Raw genomic sequence first — 21875 nt, forward strand, 5'->3', positions numbered from 1 at the left:
CGAAATTCAAATTATGTTAAGCTCACAAATTTACTTCGCACGTTGCAACTTATATGTGTATACGTTTAACATTTCTGCATATCAAGTGTAGCTTTAGCATTAACGATCTCATTGCTAACGAAGTTGTAATGTAAATGTAAGTCTGACACTTTTGAGATTAATGTTACACACACATTCACATACGTACACACATTCGCAGTAACGTTCAGCGATTTGTGATTTACAAATTGTGCAAACCCGATTTAGCATGTGTAAATGTAATTTCTAAGCACGTAAGAATAGTGCCTTAAGATTTTATAAAGGACCTTGTCAATAAAATTTCATTGTATATGTTATGAAGTTATATTACAATATTTTGCACAATACGATTCGTCATTTACAAAACCGTAGAATCCCTAGAATTTTATTTTTTAAAAATTCTGTTATATAATTTTAAGATCTGTTCAAAGTTGTTATTTACAGAATTATAAAATCTAGAATAGAATATTCGAACCATGAAAAAAGTTTTCTAAAGAAAATCAAATCATAGATATTTAAAGCTGTTTAAAACTATCCAATTGATACAACTGGAAAAATCAAAACGTTTAAAGTGATACAAAAAATAAAAATATAGAATCCAGTGAAGTTTATTCAGATTTATTCACAAACTTACATATAGCTAAGTTTATGATAGTTACATATGATAGTTAAGCTCTGATTTGTCACAATAATTTTTATATAGGAATGGGTAATTCTTTTGCATTTAAGATTTGATCTATACTCAAACACCAATTTGCTATATTTTTGGAAATTTTGCACCAATTTTCACCATGATGAGGTTCTGCGGCGATACATTTCTTTTTTTACATCTTGCTGCTCTTCCGTATACATGTATGTATCTAGTTATAAATATTGAACTTTTTTATATTCTGTATAACTTGATATTTTTATATTTTTCTTAAGGATATATTTCTTATGTTCATTTCTATTAATGTAGATTAACTTTAATCTTGGTTTAACTTAATTTTTGCCTTTTTCTAGTTCTAAAAAATTAGAAGAAGGTAAAGAATAAATTAAACCGAGATTAAAGTTAATCTACATTGGTAAAAATGGACCTATGACTACGATTCCATATCTACATTATGCTGACGCTTATTATTAGCATCAAAACAATTAATTACGTGACGAAAATCCCGAAATACTTTTTGAAACTTGGCGCTTTTTTCAAACAAAGCTATGGCGGTAGGTCATGTGTTTCATAACCTCAATGTCAAAGATGCCGACGCTTTTACTGTCGTAGCTTAACCAGTGTGTAATGTGTATACGTGGTAAAATTGTATGTATGTACATACATACAGTCGTAAAAAATTATCTCGAAGATAGTTTGATAGCTGGTGATCAGTTATGATTAGCTAAAATCGACACAAACGAAGAAAAATCGGTAATTGTAGACCAAGACCAAATTATCAAATCATCTGTAATCACTCTCTCCTCCTGTTGACAAAAATCAGAGTATCTTGCCGGTTAAACACTAGCTATTCCAGCGAAATGTCAGATTCGATGATAATTTTGTGATAAAACGAATCTAGTATGCAACTCTAGGTATATTTTTGGTAGATCTTAATAAAAATTATGTATCAACTTGTGAGATAAATAAGTACTTTGGTTAATTGCGGCAGAAACAATACACGTACGTTTTCGTTATTGACTGCTGAAGATGAGATGTCTACTATGCTTACATACATATTAAAATTATTTTTCTATTTGCTTTTTCAAATAAAATTATTAGATTTGAAACTTGTACATACATGTATGATTTAGCATTAACTCATCTTTATAATCAAGTTTTGAATTTGTCACTAATTTATAATATAAAATTTTAGAGTTTCAAGATGCAGAAATTTAAAAGGGCTCAAGCACAGAATAAACTGTCTATCGAAAGGCACTTGGAAGCCAACGCATCGTTGAATTCGTCTAGCGAAGAGGAAGATGAGACAAATGAAGAAGAGGTCCAAAATGTGGTGGGCAAAGTATTGTCGGCGTACCAGGGACAGAGCACAGATGCGGAGAAAGTGATATCGTACTTGGTTAATTCCTTTCAAACCAGCAGCGCTGTTTGTTTAATATGTATATCAACTGTCAAGAAGATAGATCCGGTATGTTTACGTAATATGATATATTAACGTCGTAGTACAGTATTACTCTATTCTGATATCTCAATGCATCGTTAATGTATTTTTAAATATTGTATGCAAGGTCAGATATTATTTTCTACTAAGTTCTCTCTAATTTAGTATAAGTATTGGTATCTAAATAAGAACAGAACCATTTTTAAATTTTATAAATGCAATTGAAAACTCTGAAGTAGTTTATTGTCATTTCTCTATTTTTTTTCTATGCAGATATGGAACTGCGACAAATGCTACGCATTTCTACACATGTCCTGCATCCTGCACTGGATCAACGACAGTTTGAGCTACAAACGGGCTAAAGGAATCACACCGATCTGGGCATGGTATATATCTGCCATTACTTTAAAATAGAGTTCCATATGAAAAGCGCAATCCCTCTAATAGAATCTCTAATTAAACGGAAAAAATGCACATATTGCAGTCCAAAATGCCGTATGGATTACGACCAGGATCAGATTCCAAGATCGTACAAGTGCTTCTGCAAAAAGACCGCGGATCCTCTGTATCAGCCGTGGGTTATTCCGCATTCCTGCGGCGAGGCCTGCGGCAAGCTCCTGCAACCAGAATGCGGTCACAAGTGCGTGCTGCTCTGCCATCCCGGTCCGTGTCCGCCCTGCGCCAAGATGGTGTCGGTTAAATGTTACTGCGGCAAGCTGCCGGCGCAACCGCGACGTTGCAACGCCAAAAATTGGAGCTGTGGAACTGTATGCAACCGAAAATACGAATCTTGCCCGCACACTTGTAACAGCCTGTGTCACACCGGAGAATGCAGCCCTTGCGTAGAGACAGTATTGTTGAAATGCCGTTGCAAGAGTAACGAGAGAGTAGGGAAGTGCTGCGAGGGCACGTGGATTTGCGAGAAACCTTGCAACAGGAGATTCTCTTGCAACGTACACAGCTGCGAGAGCACTTGTCATCTACCAGGCGATTGCGGCAACTGTCCCCTGGAGAAGAACAGATGCTGTCCTTGCGGGAAAAAACGGTACGATGTTTCCTGCAAGCGGCAACAGGTGCCGACGTGCGGTGATACGTGCGGCAAGTTGTTGGAATGCGGCTCGCACTTCTGCAACATGAGATGTCACACCGATCGGTGCGGCCAGTGCTTAGAGGTCGTAACGAAGGCGTGCCGATGCGGCAGTTACACGAAGGAGATCGCCTGCGCGAAGGAGTTCCACTGCAACAAGAAATGCATGCAGATGCGCTTGTGCGGTAGACATCTGTGCAACAGGAAGTGCTGCGATTGCATATCGAGGAACACGTCCAATCCCTGTGAGAAAACGTGCGAGAACGCGCTCAACTGCCGCAAGCACAAATGCGCCGCGCCTTGCCACAGCGGTCCCTGCTATCCGTGCACCAGAACGGACGTTATACAGTGCCGATGCGGCGGCAGCAGGATCACGGTGCCGTGCGGCACCAGGAAGAGAATCCGGCCACCGCCGTGCAACAAGTCGTGCAAGATCCCACCTATCTGCCACCACAGCAAGAGGGAGACGCACAAGTGTCATCAGGGCCCGTGTCCGCCGTGTAAAAAGGTCTGCGCGCTGACGCACAAGAGATGCGGCCACTCTTGCCCGGCCACCTGCCACACGAAGGTCTGGGTGAAGATTCGCGCGAACGGAGTGAAGGCGCAGCCTGTCGGGCCCTGGGAAAAACCTGGGAAGGACATCATGGAGCTGAAGACCTTGCCGTGTCCGCCGTGCGAGGTTTCCGTGCCTGTGACCTGCCTCGGCGGTCACGAGACGCGCCCTTGGCCGTGTCACATGTCGAAACCGAGCTCCTGCGGCAGACCTTGCGGCCAGCTATTACCGTGCAAGAATCACACCTGCGAGCTGACCTGTCACAAGCTACAGACGTCCGGCGACGAGTCCAACAACGGCGCTCCGTGCACGGAGTGCGAGAGGGAGTGCAGTTTCGCACGACCGCCAGGTTGCGCGCACACGTGCCCGCGACCTTGTCACCCGGCCCCGTGTAAACCGTGCAAGCAATTGGTACGAGTCTCCTGCCATTGCGGTATCAGCACCCTTTACCGGCACTGCGTCAACTTGACGTCTGCAACGAGCAAGGAACGGGATGAGTTACTCAAATGCGGAAACCAATGCCCAAAAAATGTAACTATACAAATATGTTCAGTGAAATATGTATAAATTCTTTGGTTTTTTTTTTATCTAAACGAAGCGTAATTTGTTTCTTTGATTCAGTATGCATGCGGCCACCGTTGCGTCAATGATTGCCATCCAGGGGAATGCAAAGGCGGGGAGGGCTGCAACAAGAAAGTCAGATTATGGTGTAAGTGTAAGCGGATCAAGAAGGACTTTCTTTGTTCGCATCTTCAAAAGGAGCATTTTACCGTGGAGTGCGACAGCGTATGCGAGTCATTGAAGAATGAGAGAAAAGAAGCCCAAGAAGCTATGATAGCGAAGAAGCTGGAAGAGGAGGAGCTGCGCAATCGGGAAGAGATCGAGAAATTCGAGAAGAAGTTCAAGCCGCGACGAAAGAGGAAAGACAAGTACGAGAATTCGAAACAGTTCAAGGAAAACGCGAGGAACAAGTATCGCAGCGCGTGGATTTTAGCGATTATCGTAAGCATTATAGGAATAATGATAGTTTATATGACCGCTCCTGACTTAAGTATACCTGGGTTGAGCTGATTCTATAAACTGATCTCAGATTTGTGACTATGTACGATAATAATTATTACTGATAACTAAAAGATTGTGATGTATCGACGCTTATACGGATATTGCTGTAATAAGTATGATTCCATTTATCTAATTTTATCGCTAATAGAAATAGTCGTGCAATTGTAGTCTTTATATATGTATGTATATTTATAATCATTGATATAAGGCCTAGTAATCACTCGGAGGAACTTTCACTTTCCGATGTTTGAAAGGATTTGTAACTTCAGTGCTCTTATAATAATCTTGTGGTACATTAAAATGACACATATGACAAAGTCCTAAATATTTTAAAATTATTTTAATGCAAATTGTATCTATTAAGTAGTAATTTAACATTAAACATATAACTTTTTAAATGATAACTGTACGTCATTATAATATAATGTGGAAATTACTACATTACAATTTACGTGGAAAAAATATTATACGCAACGCATTGCATGGAAACGTGAAGAATAGAATAAAAGTTAAATAACGACAACTAAAATAGGAAGATTTTTGTATTCCAAAGACAATTTAAACAATTTAAAATTTTGCATTTTTGTAAAAAGGAGAGACACGATAAACATTTGTGAAATATTTAGGAATAGCTCTGATAATAAAATTGAAAAATGTGGCAAGAAAAAAATTGGATTGTATAATATCCTTTATATTTCCCATGTTTTCTTCTTTCACTGCAATTCTTGATCTGATTTAAATTACTTACTTGGAGAAATTTTAGATCTAATTTGTAAGTGCACTCTCTGCATTGTATTTTAGAATCTCATCCATTTTTTTATGAAGCTTTGAAAAGAATTAAAACAGATTAGAACAACGTTTTCCAATTTCTTTTTGCAAGTCAAAGTTTGTGATATATATTAGAAAAAAACAGAGAGATGAATAAAAAAAGGCGGCGACATGAATGGGAAAAATGATACAGAACTTTCACGAATTAATATTGTTGAATTTCTCGTATTCGAAACAAAACGTTATACTTTAGGTTTTGAAAAAAACTTCCTTTTTGCAGATAAACTTTCTATTCCTTTTTTTTCTCAATTTTTTTTGTTTTTATTTTGATTTCAAAAAATGCAACGTATCACGAATCAATAAGGAATAGATATTGGAACAAATCTAGAAAAAGAACGAAAAGAGAAATAGAGTGGAAATAAACAGAGTTTATCTCTGTGTTTCTTGTAGCTGTCCTATATCTCTGTATTTACGCTTGAAACAAAACAGCTGATATGTATATGATTCGATGCGGGGAAAGGGGAGAGAGACGAAAAGTGCGATACAATTTTCTTGGGTGCGTTCCTCCGGAGATAGAAATTGTAAAGTCCTGGCGGAAATAAAAATCGAAGCGAAAGTCGAATGTACGAGGAGAATGGACCAGTGCACGAAAGTGTAACATTTCGCTATCCCGGCTATTCCAATTATACGCTTCCTAGAAGCTTACGTTTACGCCTCTTTTCCCTTACACTCGATTTACGCTTCTTCGATCTTTATTTATTTTCGCTAAATTAAAGTACTGGAGAAGAGTGTTTTTTTTTTAACACTTCTTACGAGCACTAATTAATTATATTTGAAGAAACAAAAATGTTTTGATTCTAAATTGACCCTCATTCACGTTGGATCATATACTCGTTTTTTCTAGCAGCTATCTGCCTTCTCTCTGGCTATCTGCTATCAGCTGTCCAACTCTAGTACTTGGATCAGTTGGGATCACTTGGTTCCTCAATGCAGGCTTTAGCATCAATACCGTCCTTACCGGCCGATGGTCGAGCGGAAGTGGCGCGCGTGGTGCGCGGTCGCGACGCTAGGGCGGCCGCGCGGTCGCACGAGGCAGTCGATGTGTCCGACGAGCAGCGAGGAGGGCGATCCTAGGAACGCTACGCACGCAGTGCCCGTTGGTGGTCGTGATTCATGTGTCGCGAGCATCGTTCGTCGCTTGCGAATAGTGGCGGATATCCCCGTGTGTCCCTGCTCCTGACAGCGGCGGTGTTACTCGCGCCGCAACGACGAGAACCCGCAGTCGTCGTCGTCGTCGTCGCCGCATCGCCGTTCCACCGTGCTCCACAATTATGTCACGAGGACGACCGCGCTCGCGCTCGCGGCTGCCTCATTGAGATCGGTGAGAGCGATCCGCCGCCGCCGCCGCGCCGCCACCGCGAATCGGGCCGCCGTCTCGTGGCACCGGACGGGAAAACGAAGCGATCGGCCGCCTCGGCTTGTTGACAGGAGGAGCGCGAGCGATTTTTTTCCCCTCCCGACCGTGACTCGTTCGACTCCATCGTGTCTGCCTGTTCATGCTACCGTCTCTCCCTCTGTCTCTCTCTCTCTCTCTCTCTCTCGCACTTTTCTCGTCTCCCTACCCCCCGCCGCCCCCTCTTTGTCTCACCCTCCCTCTCTCTCTCTCTCTGTCTCTCTCTCGTGCTCCGTACTTCGTAGTCCGTTCGTCATCGCTTTTCCCTTCAATCGTTGAAGGCATCTTTTATTCCTCGTAGCCACGGCATCTCGCTCGCCGGGCCAGGAAGGATAGTAGTAGTGCTCGCCCACGGGAGAGGCGTCGTTAAATGTGCTCGGCCGCTCGGGTCGGAGGAGGAAGAAGAAGAAAGGATTATTCGCCGTCGGTCGTCACCACGTTGTGGTCCCCGCGAGCAGTGCCGACCAGTAATCGCGCGTGCCTACCGTCATTTCTCTACACGAGGCGAGGTGTGCGAGCATCATCATCATCATTATTATCGTCATCATCGGCTGTTCCCGATACGTAAATGGGTTTCACCCGCTGCGCTTAGAAGAGAGTCCCAGGCCCGCAGCAACGGTGTGTGTGCGTTGTGTGTAGTTTGTGTGCGTGTGCGCGCGCGCGTGTGCGTGTGTGTGACTGTGTGCGTGAGTACGTGCGCGCGGGCGCGTGTGTGTTCCGTGCGTCGATGTGCACGCGGCGTCGCGCGCTCGCCGAGGCAGCCTTCACGTCGGGACGGCATTTCTGAGGAGAGGTGTACACCTTCGACGCGCCTGTGACCGAAAACCCGACATGATGAAGAGCAGTGCTCTGATGAAGAAGGAGAGCAAGATGCGCATACGTGCTTTCCCGGTGAGTAGTTGTCCCGCGGGTCGAAACGAAACGCGCGGGCGGGGGAGGAGAGGGAAGGTGGGCGGCAGGGGGGGCGCGAGAGAAAGAGGGGTCCCTCTCGCGGGTCCTGGGTACTCGCCGTCGCCTCTCGTCCGCGGCCCCCTCCCCCCCTCCCCCTAATCCCCCTTCGCGTCCACCCTCCACGCGCCGTGTCGTTTTGCGTTTACGCGCGCGTGTGTGTGCGTAATGTCTTGTTAATTATTTATTTTGCGCCCTTGTGCCCGCGGCAGCGCGACACAACGGGCGCGCAGGAAAGATGCATCCGATGCCGCGTTTATAAACAACATATCCCATAACCTACCTGAGGAGAGTCCATGGGACACGACACGGCGCGTCGATTGTAAATATAAATCCGCGAGCGCGAGGAGTCTGTTTTCTACTCCCGCACCGGATCGTACTAAAACTTTCTCGCTTTTACAACAAATATCGAGCGTATCCTTATTCCACTTCAAGTGTAAACAGCGTACACTCGTTCAGGTATAGAAAACGGATCCTTCCCCCCTCCCCCTCCCTGCCGAGTTGTTGGTGGTCTGTTTTCTATTCCTGCATCAGAACTTTCTCACTTTTACTGAATATCAAGCGTATATACCGTTTCACTTCAAGTGCAAAGAGTGTACTCCAGTTCAGGTATAGAAAACAAGATCCTAGACTCCTCGTCGCAACGGCTCGATCGTGGGACGTGGAGACGCGTGCATTCGCGTCCGCACTGGCGACGAGGAGGACTCGCAAAACTCGTGGTTTTTGCCCGAGTATCGTCGGGATACCTTTCCAGACCGTGCGTGATGCAGTACACGTCTGCCAACTCGCGTTTATCTTTATACATACTTAACACAATCTCATGCTCCATACGATCTATATATATATATTTTTTTTATATCCTTGCACTTGAAATGTCAGCTCACGAACGATACAAATGATTTATACAATTGAAAAATATAAGATTATGTAAAAAACAAGGAGACCGAGATGATGATGGATCATCTTTGTTTAAATGAAATGAAACACCTGCAATTATTTTTTAAGTAGTTATTTATTTAATATTATATGTATATATTAATTTGAAATTGACGATTTATGTGGTGACAATAATTAATTTTTCATACAATTCAACAATTTATTTAGTTAAATGTATAAACTACAAAATAAATAACGATATAAAATTAATATCATGCCAAGTTTGTAAAACGTAATATCCCTATTTTAGACCTCTATAGTAGATATTAGTAATTTAAACATATAATATTTACAAAATAAAATACTATATATAATGATATATATACTCTACAAATTAAATTTTACATGTTTATATTTTTCTTATATTTAAAATTTTTCTCTAACTCTGTAATTATATTCTAATCATGTTACTTATTACCACATGCAATATTCGAATTGAATAAATATGTTGGTGATTAGAAGTACATATAAAAATAAATATGTTGGTGATTAGAAGTATATATAAAAAAGGTTGACAATTAATGGTTACCATAGTAGTATAAAAGACAGTTGTAATAAAGCATAGCTACATAACCATGCTAAATTCTTAAATGTCATACTTACTGTTTGTCAAATTTACAATGCTAAAAATACTTTGCATTTTAGTAACGAATAACATAATAAGGTAAAATGACCAGTACGTTACCAGTAATTTACGAAGAAATTGACATGCAATGATATTAACAAGAATCTTTACTATGTACAAACATTTTGCTTGTATAGTTTTTATACATAATAGGTTATATAAAGAATTATTTCATAGATATTGTATATTCTTCAACTTGCTTTTCCAGTTTTCGTAAACACAACTTTATGAGAGCTTGACTTTATTTTTAAAACTAAATTTTTAATTTTACTTTAATACATAATTATCTTCTCTCTGATAAAGTTTTTCCATAATGAATATGACAAATGAATATTGAAAATTAAAAAAAATCTAATCTTGTTACAAATTTAATAGGGAGTCTGTAACTGTATCTTATGATTATTTGTATAATTCTATTAAATTTTATTTTATTAGTATGTTAGACTTGTTTGCGTTTTTTAATGGTTGATAATATAAACTATCCATTTGGTACAGGCATAAATATCATAAAATGTTGAAAGGGAAAACAGTAATTCTCTTTCCGAAACTTGTTTATAAATATATATTTTTATGATCAAGGTTATGACAGAACAAAAATATACAAGCAAAATCTGTACATAAAAAGAAATAGAATCATGGATTATCAAAATGAAGATGATATGCGGCAAGGGAGCAGAGTGGTCCAGACACATACAATTCCTGCATTGGGATTAATACACAAAAGCAATCCTCTCATAATTCGTAGCACTCTTGTGAGAATCATTATTAATTATATCTCTTTACCGTACTTATGTAGTAAGCATAAGTTAACATTTTTTATAAGCAATTACATTTTTATGATTTAATATACTTTATATTTGCAATTGTAATATTATAAATTATCACATATAAGCATTTATTTCTTTTTTTTTTTAACAAGAATGAATAGAAACATTAATTTAGTTCTGTCATTTAATAGACAGTCAATTAACTGTTATGAACACTCTGTTTTTCGCAGACAACTATGGATGAGAAGTATGTAGAAAGTATCTGGGCCTTATTGAAGAGTGCTATCCAAGAGATACAGAAGAAAAATAACTCTGGCCTCAGTTTTGAAGAACTTTATCGCAATGCTTATACAATGGTTCTTCACAAGTACGGTGAACGATTGTATACAGGATTGAAAGAAGTCGTAACGCAACATCTTGAAAACAAAGTGCGAGAGGATGTTCTTCGTTCCCTACATAACAACTTCCTACAAACTTTGAATCTAGCGTGGAACGATCATCAAACATCAATGGTGATGATCAGGGATATCTTGATGTACATGGACAGAGTGTATGTTCAGCAGAATGATGTAGACAATGTGTATAATCTTGGATTAATTATTTTTCGAGATCAGGTAATTTTCAGACGTTTTAATGTTGTATTGCCTTATAAGGAATCTAGATATCTTAAAATTCTATTATACTAAAACAGTCTTTGATTTTGCAACATTAAGTTGTTGCAATTGTTCATTTATGTAAAATGAATGATTGTTAAATATGTTTAATATGATAACAAATTTCTTATTGATTTTAGGTGGTCAGATATGGATGTGTTAGAGATCATTTACGGGAAACATTGTTAGGTATGGTCGCGAGGGAAAGAAGAGGAGAAGTTGTAGATCGTAGCGCTATAAAAAATGCCTGCCAAATGTTAATGTTACTTGGAATTAACAATCGCCAAGTTTACGAGGAAGATTTTGAAAGGCCTTTTTTGCAACAAAGTGCCGAGTTTTATAGAGTGAGTGTCTAGAAGAAGTGCGTTTGATATACCCGCTCTGTACATATATATGTAATTTTCAAAATTTATTTTCTTTTTTCAGATGGAATCTCAAAAATTTTTGGCAGAAAATAGTGCATCGGTATACATAAAAAAAGTTGAAGCTAGAATCTGTGAGGAATCTGAAAGGGCAAAACATTATTTAGATGAATCCACTGAATCACGGATAGTAGAGGTTGTAGAAGAAGAGTTAATCAAAATACACATGAAAACCATTGTTGAGGTGCGTTTATTTTTTTTTTATTTATAAATTATATTAATTGTTGAGCTTATATTGTGTATTGTGTTGTTAAATACTAATCGTAACATTTTTCATGTGTTTGATAGATGGAAAACAGTGGTGTAGTGCACATGCTCAAAAATCAGAAAACGGAAGATCTTGGTTGTATGTATAAACTATTTTCGAGAGTGTCAGATGGATTGCGCACTGTATGCGATTGTGTATCTCAATTCCTTAGAGAGCAGGGCCGTGCGTTAGTTCAAGAAGAGCATGAATCAACCACAAATGCCGTTCTTTACGTCCAAAACTTGTTAGATCTAAAGGATCGCTTCGATCATTTTCTACATTATTCTTTCAATAATGACAAGAATTATAAACAGATGATAGCATCGGACTTTGAATATTTCCTTAATTTAAATCCTAAAAGTCCGGAATATCTCTCATTGTTTATCGATGACAAACTGAAGAAAGGCGTCAAGGGAGTTAGTATTATCTACATATATAAATGCATTATTATATTGCGTGATTTTATGATTTTCGATACATAAATATATGTTTGGTTTTAGATGACAGAGCAGGAGATTGAAGGGATCCTAGATAAAACTATGGTTTTATTCCGTTTCTTACAAGAAAAGGATGTATTTGAACGGTACTATAAACAACACTTAGCCAAACGATTATTGTTGAATAAGTCTGTTTCTGATGATAGTGAAAAAAATATGATATCCAAACTTAAGGTGAGACCTAAAACTAGATAATAATTTTAGGCCAAAATTATTTTGTTCATACCTGAATTGTGATGTTGCTTATACATTCTTATATTAATAGAAATTAATAACGTGTAATATAATTAGAAATTAATAACGTGTTCCTAATGTTTTTTATTTTTCAGACTGAATGTGGATGTCAGTTCACGTCAAAGTTGGAAGGCATGTTTAAAGATATAACAGTCAGTAACACTATTATGGACGAATTTAAGGATCATGTCCTTACATCAGGCGTAAGTATCAAAATAATAAAAAGTATAGATTTGAATACGAGAGAGAATATAATAAAAGATTTTATTATGAGAGAATAGATTTTAAAGATTTCTACAATTTTGATATTAAAATTTTATGAAAATTAATTTTAATATTTTAATATGTTATAAATTAGTGTACAATTAAGTTACAAATAGACAAGATTGTTAATACATAATATTTGGATTACGGTTATTTGGAACATTTTTGTAAAAAAGTTAATATTTATGTGTATATCTCGTATATCATTAATTATTCTGTTATGTTTTATAAAGGCAAATCTGCATGGTGTGGATATAAGCGTCCGGGTGCTCACAACTGGTTTCTGGCCAACGCAGTCAGCCACTCCGAAGTGCAGTATGCCCACTGCTCCGCGTGATGCCTTTGATGCTTTCCGGCGTTTCTACCTGGCTAAACATAGCGGTCGACAATTAACGTTACAACCACAATTAGGTAAGTTATTATCTTTGTATATCTTTTCTGTTTTTACACTGTTTTTCTCGTTTGGTAACATAATGAGTGAAATAACAAAAATTTATGTTAAGGCTCTGCCGATCTAAACGCTGTATTCTACGGACCACGAAGAGAGGAGAGTAATTGTGGAGGTTTAGATACTCCGTCGTCTTCAAGTTCTATTGGGAATGGTAGCAGCACAAGCGGCAGTCAAGTGAGCCAGCGAAGCAGTCAGTGTAATACACCACGAAAGCACATAATACAAGTTTCCACTTACCAAATGTGTGTGCTAATGCTGTTCAATAAGAGAGAAAGGTTAACATACGAGGTTAGTTTTGATATTAGTTTAACAATTCACTATATTTTAATATTATTTTTAACAACTACTTAATCACGTTTACATGTTGTTATATGACGAATTAAAAGGTTTACAATTTCTATATATATATATATATGTATGAATATTGTGTAGGAAATTCAAGGTGAAACCGATATTCCAGAGAGGGACTTGGTTAGAGCATTACAATCTCTTGCCATGGGTAAAGCTACGCAAAGAATTTTACTTAAACACCCTCGTACCAAGGAAATCGAATCTACGAACTGTTTCTGCGTAAACGACAGTTTTACCAGCAAATTACATAGGTATCATTTTTTTCTATACAATGAGTAGTATATGTTAGTAATATATGTAACCATTTTACTGAATATTCGTATTACTTTATTAAGAGTAAAGATCCAGACCGTAGCGGCGAAGGGAGAATCTGAACCCGAGAGAAGAGAGACGCGCAATAAGGTCGATGAAGACCGAAAACATGAGATTGAAGCAGCCATCGTACGAATTATGAAAGCTCGAAAGCGTATGCCTGTATGTAACTTGAAATTTTTTATCAATAATACAAGTTTACCTTCACCGATTACGATTAATGCACTGATGCATATTTTGCAAATGTAGAAAAAAGGCATTTATTTTTTATTCGAGAGCTGTAATTTATAGAATATATGAGAGGATAATATCAATTTATTTTCTCTTTTACTAGCACAATATACTGGTAACGGAAGTGACAGAACAGTTGAGAGGTCGATTTTTGCCTTCACCTGTAATAATTAAAAAACGTATCGAAGGCTTAATCGAACGAGAATACTTGGCTCGTACACCGGAAGATCGGTATGTAAAGTATACTATTATACATTGTGTCGCTACTGCTATACAGAAATACAAACTAATACATTCTCTGCAACTTACAGAAAGGTGTATACATATGTTGCTTAATGCTGAATTCAATATTGGATGTGTACAAACATGTAAGTAATTTGTAATAATATATATCCTCTTATTACACATTAATGATTCTTCATATTTTATTCACTGATTCATTATTACACCATTCATTTGTGGCGTAATTACTGTTATATCTTCTCATTACTGTTCTCATTTCTTCGGTTGTGAATTATTATTGTCCAAGGGATATTCCATGTCAACAAGAAAAATTTTATTTCTAGACAGTTTATATATTCTGATAATTATATCAACATTTATTTAGCTTTAAATTTACGATTTATAATGTTCTTTACAGGAATATATGGTCGAGAAAATTATCGAAAATGGTAAAATATGGATTACGATATTGCAAATACACAAAAAAAAATAAAAAATGTCATTTTTGGGTGCTGAAAACTGTGTAAGATGATATCGTGTTCGTTACTCATAAACTATTTAATTTGAATTAGAAATTTTATCGCTTGTTATCGTGGAACATCCCTGTAATTGAAATGAATGGCAAGATATTCGTTTGATAATTGATTAGTTTGGTGGAAAAGGTCGACGTGTCAGAGGAATGATGCGCTTAGATTTGAAATCAGGGAGATATTAATTTTTTGTAATAATGGCGATTGTATCTGCTCTTCATAAACTTTTTTTACATTTCAATTACATGCGCATTTGTTTGACTTACACTTGTATTACAATAGGACATGTAATACATGTGAGTATGTCATTATAATAAATATGTATTCTAAATTAGATAGATTTTAGTTAACGTGCGTTTCTAACGATGCGAAATACAATTAAGTTATGGAAGATTCGCATTGATAATATCGCAATTAGGAACTTTTCTACAATTGTAAGACTGTGATTGTCTATGATAACAAATATTATCTGAATATATCGTGAATTTAGGAAGAAAAATGGTACATTTACATATAGTTTTATTTACGTTGATGTCTATCAATTATATATGTAAATAAGTAATGTGAATGTATTATTAAGAATATACTTGTCTCATTTCCAACAACTCAATATTATTTTAAAAATCTGCACTCCACACCCCTAAATATAATATTTACTTTCTTATATAAAAAAAAAAAAAGAATACGTAAGCGTTAATTTTCATCTACTAGATCCATTTTTAAATATGTATTAGTTAAGATATAATTTCTATAATTTATATATATATATATATAATTTGAATTTATACAATAATAAAAACATGTACACTCTCCAATGCTGACAAACACTTAACAGCTTCCGCCTCTTCCACCTAGCTTCTCAATTATTTCATTGTAATTCTGTCCAATATTGATTGTTTTGATACAATACAGACTATTTATTATAGTATGCCAAAAGTGGGATCTACGAATCTGTGAGAGATGCAGAATTTGTGTTAACAGGATAAAATGTGCGCATGAGATTAAATAAAGGCGAGGATCTCTTAATACAATGTCGAAATTCAATTTAAGCATGTATTGCACGGTTTCATACGTTGTAGTGAAGAAAGACAAATGATGTCGGTATTTTTATTTTTATTTGTATTTTCTTTTTATTTATTAAGATGAAGTTTTAATATTTAAATAAAAAAGAGGGTTCTATATACCCTTTCTTACACAAAACTAAATAAAATTAAAATTTTATAACACTTATTATTCCTGAAACACTCTCACCCAATACATTTATTTTCTATACAAAGTTTAACACGCTAGACAGATACAAAATATCCAGTTTACCTAAAAAAATACCCTCAAGAAATTTACATGTATATGTATATATACTGTATATACATACTATAGCAGAATAACGTACAGCCAAACAGCATATGTATATAATACTCATCATATTAAAAATAAATGCTGAGTTATTTATATGATTTAACAATAGAACTGTAAGCTTATCAATTGAGAATACAATTTGCACATATGCATAATGATAACCTGCTGTATAAATTGTTCATATAAGCAATAATATCCAATTAATGTTCTTACAGTCTTTGAGATACATTAATGATTAATGTTATCTCCCTATGTTTTATTGTCTCAAGAAATTTAAATGTACAATATAGAGCAAGTTATAATAATAATAAAATTATTTTATCATTTTCATAACTGCAAAACATAAAACATAATTTGTTATTAAAGATATACGTATATATTCGCAATGTTCAGTATTGTTAACGAAGAATTTTCTGGTATAGCAATTTCAATCTTTATAGCATTTTACAATTATTTATCTATATGTGCTGTTCAGAAATAAATGTCAAAATAAAATTTTATTAGTATTTTGCATACTTTTCAAAATGTTGCTATAAATCACTGTATAAATATGAATTAGATTCACATTTATACAGTGTTAGATCGAGATTGTGTGAAATGTAAATAATAAATTATTTCGTATAATTATAATAAAGATTTTAAAAATTCTGTTAAAAATACGTTAAATATGGGAGAAATAATTTATATCACGTCGTTTATATCAAAATATATATAACTTACTACTCTTGAAATATTATATTTCTTAATTCTATACAAATATTCGATAAACACAGCACACATAGTACAAAGAAGACATTTCCAGCAATTAGAGCTTTTGTCAGTTTCGCATTATATATTATGTTCATATACATATATATATATATATATGTATATATGTATGTATATTATATTACATATACTTAATATGTAGAAGTTGTAATAACTTCTTTGCCCATTAAAATATATTACCAGGCCATATAAAAAGAATATTCACACAACTTTCATATAACATTAGCCTTTTAAGCCCACTGTGGAAATCAGAAGTTGTGGTAATCAAATGGAAAGAAAAATGACTAGACTTCTTTCCAACGCTTTCAACTATATTTGTTATATGTGTGTTGGTTACTCCTTTAATTATTTTTTTCATGATTTGAATGACATTTAAAAAGAAATTTAATGTTTTATTTCTTAGTTCCTGTTTTTTGATAATCATCACAAAAGTGTGCCAGACAATGCTGTACATAAATTTGATACATCAGGTTTCATATTATAAAAAAAAAAATAATCTAAGATAGTTCTGTACAGGATATAAAATAAGATTTGCAGAAACATCTATGAAGAGAATCTAAATTGCATTTAGACAATCACTAAAAGTACAATCACTTGGAGTCAAAAATAAATACAAAAAAATTTATTTTCTTTTAATCAATGAAAAACATTATAAAATATTGAAGAATATCGTTGATTGAAAAAATTATAATTTTCTGTTACAAATGAAATTTGTAATTACTATCTGTTTCATTTTCAAGAAATTGATTAAAAAATTGAGAGCAAACATCGTTTCTCTTTTATTACTTGTAATCTTAATATTAGTAACAGTTATAAAGCAGTAGCTATAAATTCGAAATGCAATTATAAATTAACATCTTAAACGACATCGGAAATTATATGTACTTTAATACGTACTGTAGTTACATACGCTGCTACATCTGACAAACATGACGTCTCTATGCTGAACCTTTTCATCATCGTATACATTCCTACAAGATCAAGCTGGAATGTAACGATCTTTCGATGATAAATCAAAGTATAATTGCATATGACTTCAAGTATAAATTGTATACAATATGATACAGTTATTTATCATAATTTACTGTACTCTGAAAAGTTCATCCCACTTCTTATAAACATTACAATTTGCGTATATATTCATATTCGTCGGTGTTAACCAATACTGTACAGAGTCATCTCAACTGTGAGATTCCACGGGGATTAACAGACAGGTATACATTGGCTTGAGTTTAAATCAGCTGACGGGCGGCAGGCATCGTGGTGGTGATGGTAAGTAAAGCTAATCATTCGGGGTTATTCGTTAGAAGATGATGATTCCCGCCTCTTCTCGGCATGTTTTTTCGTAAACTCTTCGGCATTTTTAAAAAATTTTTTTCTATCCTTGAGAAATTCCTCAGCTAGATCCGCTCTCAAGGGATGCTCGGGCTCAGGATCATTCACTAATGCTATCAAAGCTTGGATCACTGCAAGTGTAAATAGCACAATTTAAAATTAAAGATGTTCTTTCTTTCTTTTAAAAAAGAAATTATATTATTAGATTCATACATTTGTTTCAGAAATATGAATTTTGTAAATGCAACAAATATCATTTATTATTTAAATCCTAGAAGCACTTTTTACAAATCGCCATTAAAATATATAAAGTAGTCGTCAATTGCAGGAACTGACCTTGATCCGTTTTTGTAGCAGGTTTCCAATTTTCCGCGCTTATAATTGGCAAACATATTTGACCCTTTTCGTCTACATTTGGATGATATATCTTTGTTTTGAAATTTATTCTTGGTGGTTTAAAGGGGTATTCTGCGGGAAAATTGATTTCGATGCGAAATGCGCCTTTGTTATAAGGTGGATTATCCTATGAAAAAAAAATTGTCTTATATCTCTTCATTGATACTAAATCACTAATAAAAATAACATGCATTACATATTGCAGAAGTAATATCGGAGTATGTATCGCATTCGAAAAGAAATTATATAGCAGTATTCAACTACATACATAAAATGTTACAATAAGAATACCTTATACATATATATTATTCTCTTAAGCAAGAAATAGCGTTTCTAAATGATATTTTACTACATAAAATATATCAGTTACAATCAATCTTGTATGTAGAGATTATTAGTCTACAAATTAATAACATAATTAACAAATTATATACTGTATTTTTACAATACGTGCAGCTTATCCAGTACTTACATATCTCTAATCAAGTGTTAGGTGTATAAATTTTCGTACGATTGTTTAAACGATTTTTTTTGGGTATCATTATTGTGGAAACTTGTATTAAAAATGATTTCTATATAAAGGACAAGAATAGACTAAATCGGTTTTATCGGAGTGTCCGAATCAAGCGATTAGGTAACAAATGTGCGTATAAAATCCATTTAATCCAATTAATGTATTTTAGACATACACCGTTGAGTAATAACATTTTTTATCTTTCTTTCCTCTCTCTCAAGAACGTAAGCTACGTTTGTCTCACCTCGAGTACGAAAGAAATTGTAAGGAGATACACTTGAGAGAGAAACAGGATGAGTCACGGGATCTCGCGGGACATGCACTTTGCACTCGCGCGAGCGCGCGCGCGCGCGCGCGTGTTTTAGGTTACGTGTTCCTTCGAACTCCCGGGGGGGACACGACGAAGAGGACGACGACGTGTGGCAACGTACCGGCAATATCAAGCCCTGCCAGGTGAGGATATTGGACTCGTCTACTTGGATATTTGTGAAGTTCTTCATCGCCGACGCCCTGAGGTCGCCGAGCTCCTGGAAAAAGTCGCAGGCTAAGTGTAACCGTGAGGGGCCACGGTGTTGCGCCGGGTCTCGAGGCCGCCCGTCGGAGCGACCGCGGACGGGGGGGCCCGTCCGCGAGGGACGCGACGCCCGCGAGACGGGCCCCGGAGGCGGAGTAAGGGCCCCCGGGCCGCCGGTGACATTGCGAACGGCGCGCGAGGAGGAGCACGGCGACGGAGTCCCCGCGGCTCCGATGTCAGCGACGACGAGGCGAGGACGGGCGCACTGTGTGACGTGTGCGAGAGTGCCCCGTTCCCGCCGCCCGGGAGCACCGAACGATCGCGCGAGAAAGCTCGTCCGCGGCCGACGCGCGACGACGCTCGGCGACGACCGCGAAACCGGTCCCCCCGTCGATGTCGCGCGACCGACCACGACGGCTACCTCGAATTTACCTTTTGCAATCTCCTCGTAGCAGCCATTTTGAAAATAAATTCCACTAAAAGCAGCAAAACTTGCCGAGTCCGCCGCCAGTGCGCGTCTCCCGCGCGGATGAACGGACGGTTCCCCCGACAAATTTCCCAGGGCGCTCGATCTCGGAGGATGATAATTCCTCCCGGGGACGGGGCAGAGTTTCCCGGGTGAGGGAAAAGATGGCGACGTCGGCGGGGACGTATAGCGATGATCGGTCATGTCGCCGGGCACACCGCTCGCTGATTATCCTGGATTATCCACATGAGGAGTTACCCACGCGGCGGTTTACCTTCAGATAAGCTGCGATTAATGAAAAATAAAGGCATACTGTGAACTGTCAACTGTGTTTCGGGATGTATACAGTGACAAAATTTTCGGTAAATGCTTGCTTTGATTCTTAAGTTTTGACAAAAATTATGATTCCATTTCGATTTCCATCAGCAAAGTTTTCAGACAACTTGTATTATAACAAAGAGTTTATACACATATTATAAAGTATAACCATCCTTATACATATAATTCATAATAGTACATTGTGCTAAATAATACCGGTGGAAGATTGACTGCACACACGGGGAAGAAAATATAATTTTTAATATATTTGCATATTTTGAGACATGTTAGTTATTAACTATACATTAACAATAGATTTTCTATAGCTAAAAACTAGTGGCAGTTTCTTGTGAGAAGCGATAAACACAATTATTGTTACAATTATTAATTGTTAAGTAACGAGAGATTTAATACTACATATAATACGCTAATATATGTACTGATCAATATAGATAATTCACAAACTTATTTGAAATTTTATAGGAACGAGAACATTCCTAAAGGTGTACTTGGCTTGCAACATGAAGGACGTGCAGTGGCAGAAAAATTTGTATGAAAATTACGGATTGCCGGACAATTACACGGACAGTTCGTTCTTAGAGCAATTGCGTAAAAATATAAAACCGAATAGCGTGACGCTGACAGAAGCGATAAGCTTGGGCGCCAGCATATCCACGAGATTGAGCGTCGTTGTACTTTTCGTCATGATATTCATTTGGCTGAACAACGAATGGACCACGCCGAACGTTATCGTAATATCAGGAAGCGTATTGACGATTTTCGGCTATTTTGTATACAACGTAAAGGTACCCGATCGGCCTGTAAAACCAACGAAGGATCTGTGGACTGTATTAATATTTCTAACATTCGGATACATATTATCGCCCATCTTAAAAACTTTGACGGAAACGATCAGTACCGATACAATTTACGCTATGACGATATTGATGTTCCTGACCCATTTAACATTTAGCAAGTACGGATCGTCACAGATCTGCCTCTCGGACTCCTTGTCCATAACTTCCTCGATCTTTGGCTCGTTAATGTTGGCCTCCAGATTAGCGTCTCCGTTACACGCCTTTTCGCTGTTGACCGTATCAGTTCAGTGCTTCGTACTGTTACCTTATCTACTGTCGCAAATAAATAATAAAATTGTCACGTCGACCATTCTGACGATCGGTACCATATATTTGCTTTTATTTGTTTCACAAATGTTTTCTTACGTTTTTATTATCGCTATAATATTCATTCATTTTGTTTGTCCACTGTGGTATATCAAGTGCCAGAAATATAAAGATAACATTTACGGTCCTTGGGACGAGGCAATAATCGCTTCTTAAAAAGAATTAGATTTCTTTATGAATAATCGTATCTGTACATATGTATATATAAAACAAATATGTAAAAATTGTATCAAAATTGTACTCTTTGAAATACAGTATTCTATATTTATTATATATTTTTACATATTGTTTATATTTTTCATG

General features: G+C 36.7%; 4 protein-coding genes and 1 long non-coding RNA gene across 13 annotated transcripts; 3 read left to right on the plus strand and 2 right to left on the minus strand.

Annotated features, from left to right (window-relative positions):
- Nucleotides 1-606: 606 nt before the first annotated feature.
- On the minus strand, nt 607-1249 carry LOC105459203. The gene is made up of 2 exons (XR_975648.1): nt 1161-1249; nt 607-878 (listed from the first exon to the last, which is right to left on the minus strand). It is a non-coding gene; the product is annotated as an uncharacterized LOC105459203 (long non-coding RNA).
- On the plus strand, nt 1191-5333 carry LOC105459201 (NF-X1-type zinc finger protein NFXL1). 2 transcript variants are annotated; one of them, XM_011705025.1, is made up of 5 exons: nt 1191-1581; nt 1863-2135; nt 2382-2494; nt 2593-4279; nt 4370-5333. In XM_011705025.1, exons 2-5 carry the CDS (start codon nt 1872-1874, stop codon nt 4817-4819), a joined length of 2514 nt encoding a protein of 837 aa, XP_011703327.1. In that variant the 5' UTR covers nt 1191-1581; nt 1863-1871; the 3' UTR covers nt 4820-5333. The 2 variants fall into 2 exon arrangements, with proteins under 2 accessions (XP_011703327.1, XP_011703326.1); XM_011705024.1 differs by having other exon boundaries at nt 1191-1420.
- Nucleotides 5334-6689: 1356 nt separating this feature from the next.
- Nucleotides 6690-16734, plus strand: LOC105459204 (cullin-3). 6 transcript variants are annotated; one of them, XM_011705027.1, is made up of 15 exons: nt 9449-9591; nt 10120-10292; nt 10538-10921; nt 11101-11304; nt 11387-11566; nt 11671-12045; nt 12130-12300; nt 12456-12563; nt 12858-13035; nt 13128-13363; nt 13508-13677; nt 13762-13900; nt 14073-14200; nt 14281-14337; nt 15648-16734. In XM_011705027.1, exons 1-14 carry the CDS (start codon nt 9585-9587, stop codon nt 14303-14305), a joined length of 2478 nt encoding a protein of 825 aa, XP_011703329.1. In that variant the 5' UTR covers nt 9449-9584; the 3' UTR covers nt 14306-14337; nt 15648-16734. The 6 variants fall into 6 exon arrangements, with proteins under 6 accessions (XP_011703334.1, XP_011703329.1, XP_011703331.1 ...); XM_011705029.1 differs by lacking the exon at nt 15648-16734 and adding an exon at nt 14610-15331; XM_011705030.1 differs by lacking the exon at nt 15648-16734 and having other exon boundaries at nt 9449-9654; nt 14281-15331.
- Nucleotides 16735-17600: 866 nt separating this feature from the next.
- Nucleotides 17601-20149, minus strand: LOC105459205 (ubiquitin-conjugating enzyme E2 L3). Its single transcript, XM_011705033.1, has 4 exons — nt 20037-20149; nt 19522-19617; nt 18517-18703; nt 17601-18311 (listed from the first exon to the last, which is right to left on the minus strand). The coding sequence occupies exons 1-4, from the start codon at nt 20061-20063 to the stop codon at nt 18142-18144; spliced, it is 480 nt and encodes a 159-aa protein (XP_011703335.1). The 5' UTR covers nt 20064-20149; the 3' UTR covers nt 17601-18141.
- Nucleotides 20150-20201: 52 nt separating this feature from the next.
- LOC105459207 (phosphatidylinositol N-acetylglucosaminyltransferase subunit C) lies at nt 20202-21845 on the plus strand. Of its 3 annotated transcripts, none has more exons than XM_011705036.1 (2): nt 20202-20674; nt 20872-21845. In XM_011705036.1, the coding sequence occupies exon 2, from the start codon at nt 20910-20912 to the stop codon at nt 21726-21728; it is 819 nt and encodes a 272-aa protein (XP_011703338.1). In that variant the 5' UTR covers nt 20202-20674; nt 20872-20909; the 3' UTR covers nt 21729-21845. The 3 variants fall into 3 exon arrangements, with proteins under 3 accessions (XP_011703338.1, XP_011703337.1, XP_011703339.1); XM_011705035.1 differs by having other exon boundaries at nt 20202-20432; XM_011705037.1 differs by lacking the exon at nt 20202-20674 and adding an exon at nt 20724-20778.
- The last annotated feature ends 30 nt before the right edge of the window (nt 21846-21875 follow it).

The sequence above is a fragment of the Wasmannia auropunctata genome, unplaced genomic scaffold (assembly GCF_000956235.1).
Source record: "Wasmannia auropunctata unplaced genomic scaffold, wasmannia.A_1.0 LD334204.1, whole genome shotgun sequence".
NCBI classification, from domain to species: domain Eukaryota; kingdom Metazoa; phylum Arthropoda; class Insecta; order Hymenoptera; family Formicidae; genus Wasmannia; species Wasmannia auropunctata.